The sequence below is a fragment of the Gracilinanus agilis genome, chromosome 2, assembly GCF_016433145.1.
Source record: "Gracilinanus agilis isolate LMUSP501 chromosome 2, AgileGrace, whole genome shotgun sequence".
NCBI lineage: Eukaryota > Metazoa > Chordata > Mammalia > Didelphimorphia > Didelphidae > Gracilinanus > Gracilinanus agilis.
Window position 1 is genome coordinate 264,087,604 of NC_058131.1, and position 21,417 is coordinate 264,109,020.

General features: G+C 39.1%; 1 protein-coding gene across 1 annotated transcript; it reads right to left on the reverse strand.

The window, feature by feature from the left end:
* Nucleotides 1-18,839: 18,839 nt before the first annotated feature.
* BHLHE23 (basic helix-loop-helix family member e23) lies at nt 18,840-19,568 on the reverse strand. The gene has a single exon (XM_044661164.1). It carries the CDS (start codon nt 19,566-19,568, stop codon nt 18,840-18,842), a length of 729 nt encoding a protein of 242 aa, XP_044517099.1.
* Nucleotides 19,569-21,417: the final 1,849 nt, after the last annotated feature.

Below are 21,417 nucleotides of genomic sequence, written 5' to 3' on the forward strand. Positions count from 1 at the left end.
CTTCTTCTTCTTCTTCTTCTTCTTCTTCTTCTTCTTCTTCTTCTTCTTCTTCTTCTTCTTCTTCTTCTTCTTCTTCTTCTTCTTCTTCTTCTTCTTTTGCATCAAATGGTTCTTTTCTCTTCTGATATTATGACTAGGGACAGAAAGAAATTTATACAGGTCAAGTTTACATGGCCAAAGAAAAATGTGTGTGACCATATAGGAGCATTTTGGGACATGGGGAAAGAAATAGGAAATCTAAAATCATCGAGGCCCATTGGCTACCTCAAGAGTAAGTGAAAGGTATATAATTATTCTTTTGAATTAAAAATGCATTATTTACACACATTTAGATTTAACTTTAAATGATCCAAATAGACTCTCTTTGCAAAGTCCTTACCGACTTCCTCATAACCAGGTAGATGTTTAATGATTAATTTCATTTTCCTGTAGACTGCCTTCTTGCACAATTGATTCAATCATTTTGGCTGAATTAACCAGTAATTTTGAGCAAATGGACGTTTTACTTACCTATTTTGACTGCATGACTTGTTTGATTGAATTGCCTTGTTGATTCAGTCGTAGTGGTCTTTTATGTACATGAAAATTGATGTAGATGAGCTGGGATACCAGAGAAGGATCTATTATTAAAGAAGTGAATTTATTTATCAGCCCAAAGTTGATGGCAGACAAAAAGAGAACATAGAAACATCTTCTTTCTTCAGGGAAACTGTCCCTCCCCAGTAGAAGGAAGTTCCATATTCATAAAGAAATTTTTCTTTTCCTCAATAAATTAGAAATAAAATGGGATAGATCAATTAATATGAAAATGAAGATGGATAATTATGAAGTTCTGCCCTTAGGTTTGAAAAATAAGTTAAAATACGGGATAAGGATAACAGTTATAAAGATAACAATTTATATGAAAAAGAGGTTTAATGGACTACAAGTTTAACAATGTGATATGGCAGCCAAAAAAGCTAATTTAGTCCCAGGTAGCATTAGCAGAAGTTTATAGTATCTATAAAAAGGGAATCATATTGTCCTCTTTGGTTAGGACACATCTAGAATAAGGGATGGGTAGGACAAGGGTGAGTAGCTCACTTTTGACTAAAATGTTTTATAGATATTATTTATAGGTTTAGGAATTGGAAAACATGCTATATGAGGAGGGTCAGTTGAAGGAACTGAGGGTAAGAGAAGACTTGTGGTGGTGGTGGGGAGTAGGATTGAAGTTGTCTTTGAGTAGTGCTTGATGTGGGTCTGACCTTGGCTCCGGATGAAGTTTCAAATGGGAGGGAGATCAAACCTTGTTATTGAGAAACTTTCAATTTAGAAAAGACAACATATAAAAACAGAGGCCATTATGTGTACAGGTCGAATAATTAAAAAATAAGAACACATGAACAAAACAAACAACAGAATTGTTGAACCTTCTACAAACATGAATTCACTGGCTCTGAAATTCACTTTTCATCTCTTAGAGGAATCAAGCTGAACTGCTCTCCTCCTCTCATACCTGCTATATTCATTGCCTTCTTTGGGTATGAATCTGTATTTACTTGAAAAGTTCTTTCTATTTATCCACACATTTGGATGAGATAAATTATCTTCTTTGTGAAGTTTTCTTTGACTACCCATCTTGCAATCAGCTTTCTCTCATCTGAGCATCTATGGAACTTATAGTCTATATCTAGCATTTGTAATATTTATCATAAACTGTTTTGTGTTGCTACCAAATTTGTGTGTATATGAGTGAGAGAGACAAAGAGTGAGAGATGGACAGAGAGACTGACAGAAAGGCAGAGACAGAGAGAGAGAGATAAAGAGGCAGAGACAGAGTCAGAGAGAGAGACAGAGAGACAGAGAAACACAGAGAGAGATAGAGAGACAGAGACAGAGAGACAGAAAGACAGAGACAGAGAGAGAGACAGAGAGGGGGAGAGAGAGAGACAGAGGGAGGGGTGGGAGACAGAGAGACAGAAAGACAGAGAGGGAGAAAAAGAGAGACAGAGAGAGACACACACATGGAGAGAGACAGAGAGAGAGAAAGACAGAGACAGAAAGACAGAGACAGAGACAGAGAGGGGGAGAGAGAGAGACAGAGACAGAGAAGGAGAGAGAGAGACACACACATGGAGAGAGACAGAGAGAGAGAGAGACAGACAGACAGACAGAAAGACAGAGACAGAGACAGAGAGAGAGACAGACAGACAGACAGAAAGACAGAGACAGAGACAGAGAGAGAGACAGAGAGGGGGAGACAGAGAGAGAGAGAGAGAGACAGAGAGAGAGAGAGAGAGAGAGTCAGTCTATAAGGTCTTTAAAGGCAGGGACTTAATCTTATACTTTTCTTTTGTCCCCATGGTATTCAGCAGTCAAAGGTACAAGAGCTCAAGATATTTTGCTGGTTACCTTAGAGTTTTCCTTTTGAGAATGAAATAATTTCTCAACATCTTTCCATCTGAGAATCTCTGTGCCTAACCAAGCCTGAAGGTTTGTCTATTCAGAGCAGGCCACACACATGGAGATACTTGAGAAGTGATGCTGCTGATATTAATATCTCTTTGAACGTGGTCCTGAATTTAATAAGTATAATGTTGGGAGAAGCAGGTCAGGGTTTCGGATTAACACCAATCACTATAATGAGAACAGATGCTTCTACCCATCTGGAATGTAGGTTTAATATGTTAAGTTCATAGCTCAGTCCATGGAATGTAACCATCAGATGTTCCCTGGTCCCAATTTAATGACTGACTTAGGATTAAAATGGGGCCAAACTACAGGGCAACCGATCTATATTAAATCTCTGCAAAATGAAAATTGCAAAGATTTACTTAGGGTCATTACACAAGAAAATTTAATCACAACCTCATCCATAATGTGACAATGTTGCAGTCAAATCACTGTGCTGCCCTATGAGCGATTACAAAGGCCCTCCTATTTAGGAAGAGAGCTTTTTGATTATCATTGTTGTCCAGAACCTATAGGGGAGGGCCCAGGAGAAGGCAAACTGTGATTGTGAACAGTACTTGGAGTCTTTGCTTGAAGGACACATCCCTTGAGAAAACACCTGCACAAACATATACACAGGGGTCCAGTATCTTTTTGCTGTGTGTGTTTGTGTGTGTGTGTCTACAAACTAGTCAATTCATTTCAACAAACACTTATTAAGTGCCTACAATGTACAAGATCCCATGCTGGTCACTAGAGATATATGAAGATAATCCCTCTCTTCCCTCCAAAACAGTATAGTTCTTTGCCCTTTCTCCCACTCCTCAGCTTCTAATCTAACAAGGGCAATTAGACAAGTACCCCATCTGCCAAAGTACAAAGCAAAATGTGAGAAGGGCAAAGGAGAGGAATAAAATGCTTTTTAGAAATTGGGGTGAGTTATCATTTCTGGTTGAAAAGCAATCAGGAAAGGCTTCAAAGAAGTCATGGAACTTGGGTTAGAAAGAATTTCAAAATTCTAGCCATTAAGGAAGTAGTAAGTCCATTTTAGATGAGCTGGACCATGGGAGCGAAGACACAAAAATGGGAGAGGGCAGGATAATGCAAGGAGGGTAAGCAGTTAAGTTTGGTTATAGTTGCAAGGCAGACAAAAAGAGTAAGTAGCTTGAAATAAGACTGGCTAGGTAGAATCAGGAGTTTACACTTTATTTGGTGGATAATGGTTATGTCTGAAGGTTTGGGGGCAGAGAATTCAGTCATCTGGCCATGCATCTCAACTTGAGAGCTTGTAGACATTTTCCTCTTCTTGTAATGAATTCTCTCTCTTTTGACCGCCTAATTAGTAGTTCTGTTCATAAGAATCAAACATTGGTTTGGAGTGGGAGGGGATACAGGAGCAAGAGAACCTGAAGAAAGACTTATCTATGCAAATAGATAACTTTATACCCCTATTTTATGGTAAACATGGTAAAAAAGATTCTGAAGACAGAAGTCTCTGTACTTACTCTACTACCTGGAGAAAGTACTTTGGTTTCCTCAAAAATTCTGGAGAATGTTCCTCAGAGGCTGCAAATGAAGGTAATGCCAAATTTGGCCAGGAATGAATGTGTTTGGGGAGATTCTATGGACAAAGGGGACTCCCTTCTTCCATCTTCATATTCTACCTAAGATTCTCTGAATTTTAGGAGGGAATGAATTAAATGTGTGTGTCCAACTACTACATCATTAAGATGAGATAAGCCAGCCAATTGAGCAAACTCAGCTAAGGCCAAGTTCTGTGTTTGAGTTTATTTCATATGACCAATTAGTATTAGCCACTCAAGAAGAAATTAAAAGAATCACTGAAATTGGAGGCGGGCTAGAGACCGATGTAACTGGAGGTCTACTTGAACGGTTTGGGCTTCATACACCTGGATCATGACTCAGTCATAAAGGCCTCACAGTTCACGTGGGAGTTTTCTGTTTGGACCTGCCAGGAGTTCTCAGCCTTGTCATTATGGTCTTCACACACAAGATGCATGATGTGTTCTGCTTGAGATGTCCTTACTGTCATGTCCTGCTTTTCCCCTGGCAGAATCATTTGAGTCATTATGTGGTGTATTTATTTGAATACCTCAAAGACAAGGACCTTGTAAGGCAGCTAGATGATGTAGTGGATACAGTGCTGGATCTGGAGTTAGAAAAATCTGAGTTTGAATCTTGTCTCATACCCTCATTCTATGTGACCATGGACAAGATACTTAGCTTCCATCAAGCTTCAGTTACCTTACCTGTAAAATGGGACTAATAATAGCACTTATCTCTCAGGGAGGTTTTGAGGACCAAATGAATACATTATAAAGCATTTTACAATCTTAAAGTGTTATATTAATGTTATCATTATTGTAGCATCAAATTAAAGAAGAAATTTTGGGAAGATTTAGTTTAAATAAGTAAGAATTACATATTGATAATATCAGGTAGATAATACGGGTAATTTATTACTTTAGCAATCATTGAGTCACTTGAGTCACGATGACATGTGAAGCACAAGCTCATTTGAAGGTTTCTTTTATATTCTAAGGACATAGATGGTTTTCAAGTAATCTGTAATGTCTATCACTTATAGAATTCATACAAAATAACCCATCACTTACCAAACTGCAGTGAAGCATCTGGTTCAGCTCTTCTGTTTTACAGATGAGAAAACCAAAGCTTGGCAAATCACAGAAGTTTGTTCGAGGTCACATAAGAAATTTAATGACAGATCCAGGACTAGGACCATGATCTGCCAACTGTTTATTTTCTGCCATAAAGTAGCATAGATTATTAAAAGTGAATGGAGCCTTACTATTTACCCAGACCGAAACCATCACTTTATAGCTGAGTCCACCAAGGTCCAGAGAAGAAGTCATGTGACTTGTCCAAGTTTACTCACTGTGAGTTAATAGTGGACACTGGATTAGAACCCACATCTTCTGTTTCTCAGTTCCATCTACTTCTCAATTAATCAGATGACTGTTAAGCAGATATCATTTATCCAGTCTAATTTTAAAATAGGAAATAGTTATTTCCCCTTTTAAGAATATTTTCTCCTTGAGATTGCCTTCCAAACATGGGAACAGATAGCATTAATTAAATTCTTCCATACCTGCCTCTAGAGAGTACTTTAACCCTCCCATCTCTCATGAAGAATGGAATAGGAGTGGTGGTAGTGATGGGGTTGATTATATATTTATTGATTGAGAAATGCAACCATAGAGAGTTCAGGTGACTTTTCTAAGGTCTCATAGTAGGCAGTTGATGCAACAAAAACCATCTGGTTATAAGGAGACTGGACCAAGGCCTGGACTAACCTTTCAAATACCTAGAGGTCTCCAAAGCCCTTTCTTCATAAAGCCAAAATGTGTCCTTATTAGAGACATAGAGGTGGGAGATGATATAACCAATCACCAATGGCTGATTTAGCTCACAGGAAGAGCACAGAAATCCCCTTCATGTGACTGGCTCAGTGACTGATACTGTGTTGTTTTGAAGACCTTCTGGTCTTACTGGAAAGAAGCCTCATAAGATGGAGAGGCTGGGACACAGAGTTTAAAAGACTTAGGATTCAGTTCCAGCTCTGACACTTAATAACTGTGTGTTCTTGGGCAAGTCATTTTATTTTTCTAAGTCTCAGTTTCATCCTCCATTGTGTGGGGATCATAATTCCACTACTGATGTCCTAGAATTGTTCAATACAGGAAATATTTTGTAAACATAAAGCACAATAAAATTGTAAATTATCATTAGTGATGGCAGGACAAGACAGAACATCTGGTCAGGCTACTGACCTTGTTTTTCTCTCTTGAAAAAAAAATTTTGGGAAACATTATATGTTCACTTATATTAGAGAAAGAGAAAAAAAAAGAGGGGGAAACCCATTGAAAGTCTAGCATTATCTTGTAAATGACATATTTAGTCAGTTATGCAGCTGATAATGAAGCGGCTTAATGAAGTCAGTGTCCTTGAAAGTTCTTCATCAATTTTTTTCCCCTCATCTGTCAGCATAGCCACTCGCTGACACAATATTAATTAAGCACAACATTTCCCGAAGTGTCGAGGAGAAGTCCCATCACTGATAATGAACAGGTTTAGGGGAGTCACATCCCAACAAAATTACTTTTTAAACCAGCCTTATTAAGCAGAAAATTGGAGCAAAATCACCCCTACAACATCCTCATTAAAAGCCACTGATCCTTGGCTGCTTCTGTGTTCTAACATCTTTAATTAGCAAACTGCTAGTCTATCTGCCATCGTAAATGCTATTAATCTTACCTTTCATTTGCTTTCCTCTTAACCTATCCCTGCTTTTTTTCTAGAAGACACATGCTCCTGATGGAATTCATTTTATTTTGCCTTGTGCCCTTGTAAAATGAGATGAAGGCAGTCACTGCTCCTGGTTAAACCCAGGGACTCACGAGTGATGCAAAGTGATACTGTGACTTCTTGGGGAGTGAAATCAGAAATGAGTGATAGATACTGAGAAGGGACAGGGCCTTAAGCTTACTCTGTGGACTGAGCCCTGCTAAGCCTACCTGGTCTTCAGGATCAAATCCAGAACCATTATCTTGCTGAAAATGAGGGAATGTACCTGCCTGAAAATAGACACATCCTGTGAATTTGCAAGTTCTTTGCTGGTGGAACTGTGTTTTTCAAATGGTCCTGCCCAATATAAATGCCTAACAACAGTTGTTGCAATGTATAAGTAGTTTTTATGCATGATGACAGCCCCCAGTTTTCTTAATGTCTGTTTATGGAGGCCACAATACATACCAGAGCAGTAGGACAAATAACATACTGTGTTGTGACTTTCTTACTAGAACAGCCCAACGCATGCACAGAGTACAAAGTATTTTAGGAAGTCATGTTCAGTATTATGCCTATAATCTGTTGTTTTTTTTTTCCTCAGTGATTTTAGCCTTAATATAAACAAGTATTTTAGGGGAAAATAGATGGACCTGTCCTTGTCATTAATATTAATGATTCTTCCAACCATTTTTCAAGTTTGCTTTATTTCATTCACACCCTTGGTTACAAGAAGAATCACATAAAAGGGGGATATTACCCTGACTCCAAGTTGAGTCTCTGCCCTATATTTTATCACCTTGGACTTTTGCCTTTGAAATTCCTGGAAAATTCAGGGGCTATTATGTCGTTACAATGGTGCTTTCCTTTGTGGTATTTTTAGCCAGCAAGGTATCAGAATTCCAGCTTACCAGGATAGAGAATGGTGCCATACAGATGGATCTTCCCTTCCAAAAGAAAAATATGAGGTAGGAAAAAGCAAATAATTCTTGCTTTTCCTCCCCTTGCCCTCTTCAGGTATTACAGGCAAAAAAATTTCTCATTGTGGCATCTATGGTATATCCAAAAATTTAATAATGCTATACTTTCATCTATAGTACTAACTAGTTACCTTGGGTAAGTCACTTAAATCCTCCCAAGTTCAGTTGCCTCATCTGTAAAATAGAATAAACATTTTACTTTCTTGAAAGTAAGGAATTATATCTAATGATCTCTTGAGGTCTCTTTGAGCTTTATGACTTACAATTCTGCAATTATAGCCACCATTGTCCAACATATAATTTCATTCCTTCTTCTCTTCCTTTCTGTTTTTTTTTTTTGGTCCACACACAATTTATATGCTGACTTCTGCTTTTTCCTTGTCTTCTTTATTAACTGGTTTCTTGATGATGATATCCAATCCCCAGATTGATGAACTAGTCAACAGGTTCCTAAACTGAAGGTCTTTTCTATTGTGCTATAGGACCCAAAGAAGTGAAGCTGGATAGCAAAAACAAAAATGAGTCCCCTTCCCCCAGCTTTTCAGGCATTGGAGTTAAATGAAATGAGAACCTTCATGTATGTGTTTCATGGTAGAAGTGAGTAGGAATATATGAGAACTCTGAGTGAGTGTTCATTTTAACATTTTAAAAGAATTATTCTCCTTCATCCTTAGAGGTTGGAAATGGCAGTGGGGAGACAAAGGCTTTTCCTGATGTCATATCATTCCAGTTCAACCTCTACCCGACAAATTCATCTAGTATCTGTTTTGTATACAAGTTAATGTTGTGCCCCTCAGACTAAAAACTACTTGAAATCAGGGTCTATTTCCACTTTTGTCTTTGTATTTTCATTTCCTAGTAGAGTGCCTGGGACACAGGGGTTGCTTAATGAATGTTTCTGATTTATTTATGAGGGGAGATCATACTTATTGAGATGATCGTTTAAGAGAAGAATTGAACAGCTAGAAAAAAAGAAAAAATCATACATGAAGGATTTAAAAAATCTTGGTGGTACTTGAGAGCACAGGGCTCAGAACCTGATCTGTGATTCATTGCTGTTAGGAGTTTGGCTCGATCTCTGTTATTTATAGCCTTAGAAAATTGCTTAGAGCCCTGAGAGGTTAAATGTGTTGCCCAGACAGCATGTATCAGGAATGGGACTTGAGCTTATGTCTTTCTGGCTTTGAGGCCAGTTTTTTCTCCACTACAACTATACTTATTAAAGTACAGAATCTCTCTCTCTCTCTCTCTCTCTCTCTCTTCTCTCTCTCTCTCTCTCTCTGTCTGTCTCTCTCTCTCTCTTTCAAAGAAACATATATGTGTGTGTATGTGAAGAAACATCTTATATACTTTAAAGAATATATACATATAAAAGAAAGACTTCTTTGATAATTTGGATATATGTGTATATATAACGCATAAATATTCTTGTATATATACATGGTATATATAACATATATAGTATATGCATATATATGTGTATGTAGTTAAAAAAAACCCCTTACTTTCTATTTTAAAATCAATACTGTGTATTGGTTCCAAGGCAGAAGGGCAACAATAGACATTAAGTGACTTGCCCAGGGTCACATAACTAGGAAGTGTCTGAGGCCAGATTTGAACCCAATCTGGGTTCAGACCTTCCATCTCTAGGCCTGGCTCTTAATCCACTGAGCCAACTAGATGTCCCCTGTGTATGTAGTCTTATAACAAAGAGGCTAAGCTACAAAATATTTAATTTACCTACTTGTTTGCCTAAATACTGCATTCAGATTGTTTCTGCAAGACTGGACCCTAAAGACATAAACTTTTAAGCAATTATTTTCCCCTAACCATCAAATGCACGAATAAAAAAACTAGAGTAATTGAACATTGGAAGTGGTGTTGCACACTGGATAGAATTTTTTCCTTGAAGACAGGAAGACCTAGGTTCAAGTCTTGCCTCTGACATATGTTGGCTTCATGACCACAGGATGTTGTTTAATGTCTCAGTGTCCTAGGTAACTCTTTACAACTCTAAATTTCAGATGAGTTGTTAATTTGTATCTATGGCATGAATTTCTGCATCCAGAATTCCTGTATAGATGAGATCCCATGTCTGGACCAAAGAAAAATGTTGCTGAGAGTATTTTCCCAAAAGGCTATCTCCTTATATAAATTTCTTGGTAACCGTTGATGTCATACCTAGTTTGGGAGGTTAAAAGGAGTCAAGGAAGGAAAGAAAAAGATTTTTCATCGAGGAAGTGATATGTTCAGGAAGTCTTTTTTTTATCAGAGCTCTGATGCTAATACATTCTTTCATTAATAAATGGTAGGGTTTCATTGATTTGTGCATATATGAAACATAATGATAGGTAATAAAATAATTTATCTGGATCTGGTTTGAAATGAATTGAGTGGATGGTTCTAAGTCTTTTCTTTTGTTCATATGCTCTGTTTATCTGGGAGTAGGGAGAGAAAATCTTAAGCTAGTAAAGATTTCTTGTTAGTATCTTAGCTGGGGGACTATTTGCTGCAAGGCACATCAGGACTTGTCTGTCCCCTTACTGGTATTCTCAGAGAAGGCAGACTCTCCGCCATATCACTGGGGAAGTTCAGCTTGGTGAACCCTTCTGAGCACCATTACTGTGATTACTGGGAGGGCACAGATATGCCAGGCTCATTGTCATTTCAGATACAATGTCAAGCTGGAGCTGGTGGAACCCACTGGTGCTGGCACCCAGCTGAGAATGACCTTTGGTTGGGGTGAGTGAATTTCAGTATTGGGCATGAGGCTCTTGATGGCCACTGGATTCTTGGATGACTTATTTGTATGAATTGCAAAATGAGACTTTGTTCCAATGCAGTAATTGTAGGTTCCAATTTTGTGCTGCCCTAAGTCAAAAGGAAGAGGGTACATTGGAGGTGAGGAGGGGCGGGAGAAGACCAAACATCTCTGTAGATGTGGCAAATGTGAAAGCCCTGCTGTGGCAGCAAGAAGAATCTATCGTGTCAGATGCCTTGTGGCCATCAGGAAACACTGAGCATCCTCCTGTTCGTATCTTAGGGTTTGCGGCCAAAAAACCAGATTTGCCTTTGTCTCATTAAAATAACGAATGCAGTCCAAACGGATCTGGGGCGTCTCACAGCCCGTCAGACTAAATCACAAGGCTTTGGAAGGAAACTGACTATGGACTCATTATTTTAGACAAAAGGGAGCTTGGAGGAATAAAATGGGATGGTTTAAAAGAGATTTTTTTTTAAAGCTCAGCCATGTTTTCTCTGTGAAATACTTTAGTCAAGGCAAGTAGTTCAGTTCCATATTGGTAACATCCACATGATTCAGTTACATTGATCTTAGAGGGAGAACAGTGTCTTGTTTTGTTGGACTCTAGTAAGTTATTCTTACTGGTTGGAATTATCTGTACCATCTCCAACAAAGATTTTTTTTTTTAAATGAAAATCAGTTCTCACTGGAAATAGAGGACTCACTGATTTGGTTCTTTGGATGAGGCAAGATCATTCCATGACTTCTGCCTATTTTAATAGTGGATGTCTACTTACTAAATGATCTCTGAGGTCTCTTCCAACTTTAAAGGTTTGATGATTTTCTATTCAATATGTCTTATTCAGATAACTACATTTTGCAGATCATAGAAATGAAGGTATGAAATGAAAACATCAGTAGGAAAATACAATAATATCTATACATATCAAGTGACAAAATCTCCGTGTGTGTGCCTTAATCTCTAGGCCTTGTGGCTTTCTGACCTGTAGGTATAATTTTAATTTAAAGTTTACAATGAGAGATAAAGAGTAATGTTTAACAGAGTTTCCATACATTGTCTTGTAAGAATAAGTATTTAAAGCACTTTAGATGATAGGACTATTGAGAAGGCATAAAGTTTGTTCATTAATTATTTTTAAATGGATGTGTATTTCTTTACTTTTTGAAAAGAAAAAAAGCTTTTTATAGGAGTAATCATATTGAGATTATTTCTATGGGAGATGAATACAGAAACACAGGATGTTCTTTAATTTCCTCTGCTGGTTAAATATTAACTATTACATTTACAGTAACATAGGTGTTGCTCCTTTGGGAATTTTACTGCCACATAATAGAGCTTTCATTCTGAAAGCATGTTAAGTTTCTAATTTTACTAAATATACTTTTTTTGGAGGCATTAGACTGGCCAGGGCTGCAGATCCGTGAATCCAAAGAGGTAATTGTTACAGAAACAATTCAGTACATCACAAATCCCTGTTTTCATCTCTGTAAATGGGATGCCAAAAGAGATTAAAGACTGGAAACATGTCACAAACAAATTCACATTAGAAAAAGCACTGCAATCATTGTCCTCTGTAATTCTTAGGGCTTAGGAACTATGTTCTGATTCTGGGCACAAAGAACTTGTTCACAACAGAGATGATGAAGCAAACCTGGACTCTTAGATGACAGTGATGGTCTTCGTATTTTCACTCTCCCTTTAGGAAAATAATATTTGCCTTTTATGAGGAGGCTGCTTTTCACTTGATGTTTCATTTCTCAGCCTGGAAGGGGGAAATAAGAGAAATGCAAATTGGGCAAAATAGGCTTCCAAACCAAATGGTAACCTGTTTAGCAATGTGGTAAAGTAAACATTTACAACTGTAATATTGTTTATAATTATAGAAGTCCTGTTGAATTGCATTTTGTTGAGCTTTGCATCTTTTCTTGTGCTGAGTTATAGCAGAGGCAAAATGCTGTCTGCTTTTGCACTAGAGCACCAGGAAAGCAAACGGAAAAAAAATTACTACACATCATAAGAAATATTATGCTTTAGGGTCCTGGTTTCAGTTGTGAATAATGCGCTTTGAAAAAGGACACTTCAGTATTGAATTGCTATGTGATAAAAATCTTAGTTCAAAGGAACAGACCTCTAAAGGTGGAATGACATGTCCTCAGGAGTCTGGTAGGGGACATATTTCTAGGCAATAAGCCCTTACTTTCCCCCATAATGGCTTGATGTCTACTCTGTCTACCCTTAAGATCAATACTGTTTAGAAAGTGATTTTCATTTGAATATTATTCAATTTATTATAAGGATCTATTATGTACAATGGTCATATGCTGGAATTATTTTTCCCTGTACTGGTGCCTTAGATAATGGACTTCCCTTAGGCTAAAAAAATCCCTGTGTTTCAAAGAGTTCTATTATATTTTCAACATTTGCTAGTGTGTGAAATCCAGTAATTATTTCATGCAACATTATACTTTATTCAAGGGTCATATTTTCAGCATATGTTTTTCTGGTTATGCTAGGTTCCTGATGTATGCTTCCATAAATATGACATTTCTGAAAAGCATGGAGAAAAGAGTTTCTCTGTATTTCTGGGTTTTGGAAAACAAAAATCTCTTAAGGTGTATGTATGTGTACACAAGCAATTTTAGCATTTTACAAACTACGAAATTAGATACCAGGTCCAAAGAACTCATCAGTTTGGAGAAATGGAAAGAACAGTGAAGCTGTCTGATCAGAAATGGTTAGAACAACAACAGATTGGCTGATTTTTCTGTCTTTTTATAGGAGTCTTGATGCCATGAAGACAGTTTGAGGCTGGGGGCAGGAAAAAGAAGAATATTAGTTTAGAACATCTGGATTGAGGAGAGAGGGGTAAAGAAGAGGTGGGCAAGTTTGAGGTTCATTCCTGGATCATTAAGCATGGCCTGGTTAACTCAGTTGCCTTTGACTAGGCTAGAAGTAAGGAATCACCTAGAGAGATTTTATAGCCAGGTAAGAAAGTCCATGGACATAACTAGAGAGAAAATTGAGTGGCTGAATCAAAGACTTGCCCTGGTGATATGTCCATAAATCGTGACAGAAGCACTGAATTCAGTTTTTCTAGAGGCCATTCCTACTACCCAGGGTTGGATAGGGCAGGGAGATGTGAGAGCCTTGGTTTAGAATAATCAAAGAGAGACATTTGTTAATTGAATTGTTTCAGAAGGGCTCTTAGCAGTGACAGTGCTGATTATACATTTGTTTTCTTCCTTTCTGCTCAATTTTCTCTATAAAATGAGATCCACTGAGTTGAAGAGCAGCTTTTCAACTAAACCATGGGCAGAGATGCTGAGTATCCATGTAACTTTTATAACAGAATATGCCTTTTGTATTTTAACTGGATGTCTCACTTTGGTTAATTACGTTTTTGTTTAATTGAATAGAAAGCTATATAGCCAGAGATCTCATTTATACAATAAATGCAAATAGCTGACTATTGATCATTAGTGGAGGTACACACTAGCTATCAATAAACTTCTGGAGTTCAAAGACAAATTAGTACAATAGCATATGAATCAGAGTTTAGGGGAAAAAACAAGGTAAAAGTTGTAGCATAAGTAACTTTAATCTAGTAGTTCTTAAACTTTTTGATTGCACTTTAAAAAGTTACACCTTATTCTTTACAGTCTTAAAAACTATTGAGTACCTCCCAAAGAACTTTTATTTTTGCATTTATATCTACTGATAATCACAGAATTAGATATTAGAATGTTTTATTATTGTGAAAATAGTTTTTATCTCATAGACTCTCTGAAAGGGTTTGGGGGACCAGAAGGGGCTCCCCCAACAACATTTTGAGAACTGTTCCATCTGGACCATCACTTTTCAAACAGAGGAACAATTTCCTGATCTTGTGAAAGAAAGAAACTAGGTTTTGATAATTCTCTAACTACAGAACCCATGTAGGTCAAGTCAGAGAAACTATTTAATATTTGTGTAGCACGTCCCCATACTTCACCAATAAAGAATGGTCCAACAACATTTATTTTTTGTCTCAGAAGAGTAAAAAAGTTTGAATTCATGAATTAAAAAGGCTAAAAAAGACCAGCACATATTAAGAAACATTATTCTTATATGTGTACATGTATATTATATCTATATTTATGTTCCAGTCTAAATACTGAGGAAATCATTGTGGTTTCTAGAAAGGCTATTTAAGATTTTCCTCTATAGAGAGTGAGAAATAATTATTTTATTCCCTTGTGATCTATTTCTTTCCTTAACAAGTATCCTGAAAGGAATCCAGACATCTGGAAAAAAATACAAAATATTCAGCCATTCATCTGGACTCCTGAAATATTTGGGTGTTTGACATTATGAAGAAAAAATGTTCAATAACTGAATTTTAATTTTTCCAACTATTTTAGGGTTATGTAGGCATAATCATAATCTAATCTGCTTTAATTATGCCATTATAGAAAGTCAAGTGAAGAAGTATGAGGAAACTTCATGTATCTTGGGAAAAGTTTAAGTACTATTTTCTCCTATTAATTTAAATCAATTACTGTGCTTGAAGGTATTACATCATAATTAACTTTGTAATAGGAAATTTCCATCTGCCTATTAAAATAAAATCAGTACAACATTTTATCTTTTGTTCTAGATTTCCTTTAGGTTCATGTATTTAACCCTCGAAAGGGACTTAGTCCAATCCTTTTATTTTATAGATGAAGGAATTGAGAATCACAGTGGTAAAATGACTTCTCCAGGTTCTCAAAGGCAGTAAGTAGCAAGGCTGGGATTCAAACACAGTCCCTCTGACTCTGATCCTATTTCTCTTTCCATGACACCATATTGTCTGCCTCTTCTTTGCATGACATCCAGTACTGAATTTATATATGAAGATTTGGATTCTGCTAGTTATTACCTTCTACAGATTTATGATGTATTAGACTTCTTCACTAAAACTACCTTTATAAGGAGTGTATAAACTATTAAAAAGCTTAAAACTGCACCAAGACTTTTTGTGACACTGTATTTTAAAACCTACTTCAGTACCCTTTAGACAGGAAAACAATTAATTTAGCAGGAGTTGTTATGATAGCTATTATTAGATAAGAAAGGCAACGGTGGCATAGAGGATAGAATTCCGGCCTTGGAGTCAATAAAGTTTTTAAGTTTAAATCCTGCCTGGTAGTTGTATGACCAAGGTAAGACACTTCTCTAGTTCTGTAAAGATTAGTAAACTTATTTTCTTAAAGCTCCCTAAGTAACTTTTTATATTGAAAAGGTTTATATGTAAAAGACACCTATCTTCATCTGTGGAGAGTGTTTCCAAAACACAGGAGCTCAACAAATAGTTAAATAAACCAATAGCTAAAGGTAGAGAAGAGACTGCACAGAATGCTGGATAGAAAACCATTTTTGAAGTCAGGAAAAACGTGAGTTCAAATCTTTTTTCTATGTCAGCTGTGGGTCTCTGGGCAAGTCTTATTTTCTGTCTGCAGGTAGTGTTCTAAGATTATACACATTGCAGAAGAATTACTGATCTGTATTGGAAGAGAGATCCCTAAAATGAAGCTCCTAATGCATATGAAATCAGAGTCCCTCTCCCAAATAGTTAAAGGCACTTTAAAAAAAGTTGTTTTTAAACTTAAGATTAGAGAGGGGAAAAAATGACAAATTTCCAAGTTAGAAAATTCAGCAAAGGAAAAATGTAGAAAAAATGGTTATTGGTATTCAAAATTTCTGCTTCTCCAGAGAATGCTCTGAGCTATGAGATTAAAGAAAAAAGCAGTCTTTTTAGCCAACATAATGATTCTTAAAAGAGAAACGATAGATTCCATTGTGAACCATTAGACTCATTGTTTTGTTATAAAATCTTTACAATACCGCTATTTGTAAAAAACAAACTGAAGTCAAAACCTATTTATTTTGTATCTAAATATTGTGTCAAGTGTATCTTTGGCACTTTCCATCAAAATGATTATTTTCTATTACTATCTAGATTTGTCATTATTTACTATGCTCATTCAAGAGCACCTCAGCATAACCCCCCAAATTAAGTCATTTGGGTTTCCTGGTCCTTTCTAATACTTTGGGCTATCTTCAGTCTTCCTGCCTTAAGTTTCTAGGAAAGGATTTAGAAACCAGTTTAAAAACAAACAAACAAGCAAGCAAAACCCCTCAGTTTTCTGAAGTCCGCTGGGAAAAAAAAAAGAATAAAAATGGAAATTAGCTGAAACCAGTACTAAGCATATGTCTTTTTATGAATGAGACTTAATCATACACCTCACTTTGCAAATACAAAAAGTCCCTTTGCAATGTATTCATTAAAGTTAACCACTATAGACAAGCCGCTTAGTAGCGATCGCTGTCCTCTCCCTATTAGCATAACACCAGAGACAGGCGTGGAAATTGGTTTAATAATCTCAAACAGTTACACCCTGACTCTAACACAAATGATCCCGGACAGATCCACCCCCTCGAGCTGTAGCTGTTCCAGGTTGCATGGTGGCTGACACTGGGTGGTTGGTGGTGGTTTTCTTGGGGTGATGTGGTTAGAGAGGCACGGGGTATGGAACCAGAGCATTTGGTTTTGAATGCCATCTCTCCCAGTTTATTGACTTGACCCTATCTCAGTGTTCTCTGCTGCAAAATGGGGACAGTAACAATAATGATAATGCTTACAGGTTTGTAAGGATTTTTTTTTATTTTGGTAAATTTTAACGCCTATAGAGAATTGCAGAGATGACCTTAGTATTTTTATAAGGAAAAAGAAAAAAAATGTAGTCAATAGCTCCTGCTAAAGACGAATGAAAGAACTCTGGATCTAGAGTCAGAAGACCTGGTTTCTTATCTTTGCTTGAACTATTACCTCTACGACTTTGGTCAAATCAATTAACTTCTATAAGCCTCAGTTTTCTCATCTGTAAAGTGAGGGGCTTAGCATCCTTTCCAGGTTTTTTTCTTCTTCTATATATTTAATGCGAGCTAGAGATAGAGATTCCATGACAAAAATTTACTTACCTAGAAGTTACAACACTTCTTTTGGAAACTGGTGCCAAATTGTGGGGATACTGCAGGCGTGGAGACTTCACGGTTTGTCCTGGGCTAGAACAATTATTCCGTCTCTGGGGACAAGGTCGAGGTTTAGTTTGACTAACGTGCTGGCCCTGGGATTCCGGAAACTCCAACTACCAGTCTGCAATGTTTACTGAATTTCTGAGATCCTGACAAAAGCACGCACAGACTTGTCCTGCGTTAGGGCTACCTTCTGTCCTGGGCTAGCTAGCTTCAGATTAGGGACAAGAAAATCCCATGAACTGGAAGAGTGAAACCTTTCGTGGTCTTAGACCACTTAGACTAGTCTTTAATCTCAGCTGCTGACGAGGCAAACACACCGTCAGTACTCACCTGGCCTACAGTACAGCGGTGCAGACCAGATTTTTATATGACTTAAGTGTGATAGTTTATTGAAAATCTTCCCCCCCCCCCAATCGTTTCACTCTCAGCATTTATTCCTCGTGCAAACAATAGTTTGGGAAGAAGACGCTTTTCCAGAATGCCAGAAGGCTTTGGTTTGAGGAGGCCAAGCACTGGGAAGAGGTATGAAGCAGAGGGAGTCGAATGTCACCTCTTGGTTCCAAAACAAAAACCAAAAACAAACCCACTTATTAACAGTCTAGAGTTCTACAGGATGAGGCTTGGTGCGGTTTGCGGGAACTCGAACGACCCCGCTAGCAGCACTGAACTTTAGCGTCTGGGGGTTTGGGAAGTTTCAAGGTTCCAGGAAATAGAACACACAAGGGACAGGAAGCCCGGCCCAGGATCTGGGACTTGAGGCCCTTGGACTTGGGGCGATTGGTGGGGGCCGCTTTGCATAGTTTACTAGGTTAGGCTTCCGCAGCTCAGAAATCCAGCTGCTCTCATTATGGTCAGTCCCCGATCCAGGGGACTTGTTGCAAGGAATATTTTTTCCGTGTAAAAGAGAGAGCGACTTTAACGTGGGGCTAAAAGGCTGGAGGCTGGGTGCCGAAGGGAACTGGAGAAGTTTTTTCTGACTTGTTTAGCCCGGGCAGGTGGGGAAAGCGATTGCGTAAGACAGTTTAACACTCAGACTACACCGAGATCAGTGCATCCCCTTATCCTTTCCTTCGTTGCTTTTCATTTAAACAAATTTTTAGAAGTCGAGGAAGATGAAGGGGGGCAGGGTGGGGATCAGAACAGGCATTGTAGCAATTCTAACTGAAACGATGTTGCGAGAAGGCTGAAAGGCAGTGGACAAGGTTAGGGAGAGGGCAAGGGACTGGAGGGAAGGTGGTGGTGGGAGATGTGGGGTCAGGGTTAGATACACACCCAATCACGGCTTCTCGTTACAGTGCTTACAAAGAGCAGAGGGAGTCCCCGAGAAGGCAGCACATTTCTCAGGACAGGCGGCCAGTGCTGTGCTGGAGAAGGGATATACTGCGGCTTGGCCAAAGGGAGTCAATGCGGCTGGAATAGGGCCAGTGAGGCTCTGACCCTGGTTCAAATAGGCTACCAGTCGCCTCATCTCTTCAAGAGCCTGGGCCTGCATCAGGATGTAGTTCTTCGCTAGGAGAAGGGTGGCAATTTTCGACAGTTTCCTCACTGACGGGCTATGCGCGTAGGGGATAACCGACCTGAGCCCATCCAAGGCATCGTTCAAGTCGTGCATGCGTCTCCGCTCTCGGGCGTTGATACTCAGGCGCAAGGAGCGCTGTTCTTTGGGCTTCTTGGCCAGAGTCCCCGCCTTGAGTTTGGCGTCGGCGTCGAAGCCAGAGCTCCTTTTTCTAGGTTCGAAGGTGTCCTCTTCATCGCCGCTCTGCTCCCCGCTGCTCTCGGCTGCCCCTCCCTTGGCCAGAGGAGCCCCGTGAAAGTCTCCCGCTGAAGCTGCGCTGTAGCCTCTGTGCGTTTCAGCACCGCGGACAGAGCCATAAGGGAAAGCAGAGGTTGTGTAACCCTGGGTTAGGGCCAGGTAGGTGTCCCCTGACAGAGATTTGAGCTCCGCCATAGCCTTCTCCGGGAGCTCAGTGGAGCCGGAGAAAAGGTTGCCTCTTCCCACACTCATCAGAGCATATAAGCTTCCAACCGGGAGCTACCCACACTCCGAAGCGCTGCTTTCAGGAAAGGGGAAACAATCTCCTCCACTCGTAGAAATTTGTCCCTTTCACCCTTTCCTCCCCACACGCAATCTCTGTGCGGGTTTTCTGACTTAAAGCCAGAGAGCTTAGGGAAGGGGCGTGCTGGGGTGGGGTGGGATACCTGAGAAGGAGGAGATGTGTCTAGTCTGTTCTGAAGCTCCTTGCACCTTTTTCACTCGTCTGTCCTCGGTCCCTCCAGTCCTTACCCACTTCCTCCCCCGCTACTGCCAACGCCGATGTACCCAGGTTGGGGGAGGGGGGTGGGATCTAGATGCCACTTCACCCCGCGCTCGTTATATGCCTTGGAGTAGCCCTCTGGGATTTCGTGGCTGCCCAATCAGAAGGTCCTCTTGTAATTAAAGGGAGGAGTGAGAGAGACTAAGAAGAAAAGACAAAAGAGACAGATTTTTGAGAGTGGAGAATGAGAGATACCAGAGAGACAGACACAGGCCGAGAGACAGAGATGTGGAAAGAGAGCATAGCGAAAAACCTAGAGCCATGAAAGCACAGAGAGAGGAAAGAGGAAAGGAGAGAGAGAAAGAGAGAGAGGGATAGGAGAGAGAAGAGAGACAGAGAGACCGAGAGAGAGAGACCGAGAGAGAGACAGAGAGGGGAGAGACAGAGAAGAGACAGAGAAGAGACAGAGAGAGACATAGAGAAGAGAGATAAAAGAGAGATGTCTAAGAGAAAAACACCAGGGCTTCCAAGGCAAGCAACAAGCAAGTACTCAACTGTTGGCAATGTGAGGGGGAAAAAAAGGATGTATACTTTCCAAGTCTCCGGAGAAAGGCTCCAATCAGCAGCAGCAACAGCAGGAGGAGCAGGCGTGGCAGGAGCAGGAGGCTGGGACCACCCAGGGAGTTAGTAGCAGGAGGCTGGACTGGCAGCAACAGGAGGCAGCTCCGGAGGGGAAGAAATGTGGTTTCTTTTCAAACTAATCCACTCAGAGAGAATTAAGGGTTCTCAACCCCACTTCTGGTTGCCATGATTACAAGAGAGATGAGAGAAATAAAAGAGATAAGAGAAGAGAGATAAGAGATAGAGAGGTAAGAGATAAGAAAGATGAGAGATAAGAGAGACATAAGAGAAAGAGGGGTGAGAGCTAAGAGATAAGAGAGACAAGAGATATAAGAGATAAGAAAGATGAGAGATAAGAGGTGGAAGAGAAGAGATAAGAGAGTTAAGAGAGGGAGATAAGAGGGATGAGAGATAAAAGAAGGAAATAAGAGGGATGAGAGATAAGAGAGAAAGAGATAAAAGAGATGAGGGAGATCAAAGAGCAGAGAAAAAGTATTGAAAGAAGTCATAGTTAGGAGAGGACAAAGGATAGAAATAATTGTTTCAGCAGTTGGAAAGAGAGCCTAGAATCAATCTTTCCTTCCTTCCTTCCTTCCTTCCTTCCTTCCTTCCTTCCTTCCTTCCTCTCTCCCTTCTCTCTGTCCCCCAGCCTTATTCAACTTGGCTTAATTTTTTCTTGGGGTGGGGGGGGGCGGGGTTATATGGTTAGGAGATAGGAGTAGGTATGTAATGCTAATTCTTGGATTCTGCCAAAACTTTTTCTCCCTTGCCTGATGTTACTGGAATTGTGGCTTTATTTGGTTATTATCCTTATCAGAAGAAAAAAAATTAACCTAAATATGTGTGGATGAGAGGCAGGAATGGGAATGAGATATTTTAGAGAATAGTTAAGAGGGACTCTATTACAAGGCAAAGATCCTTTTCTACCTTCTTTCCAGTAAGTATCAGAAAGCTGAAATGGATTCCTAGATTCTTTCA

Bases quoted from the DNA above. Each gene is read 5' to 3' on its own strand.
- BHLHE23 (XM_044661164.1), bottom strand. From the start codon at position 19,568: ATGAGTGTGGGAAGAGGCAACCTTTTCTCCGGCTCCACTGAGCTCCCG.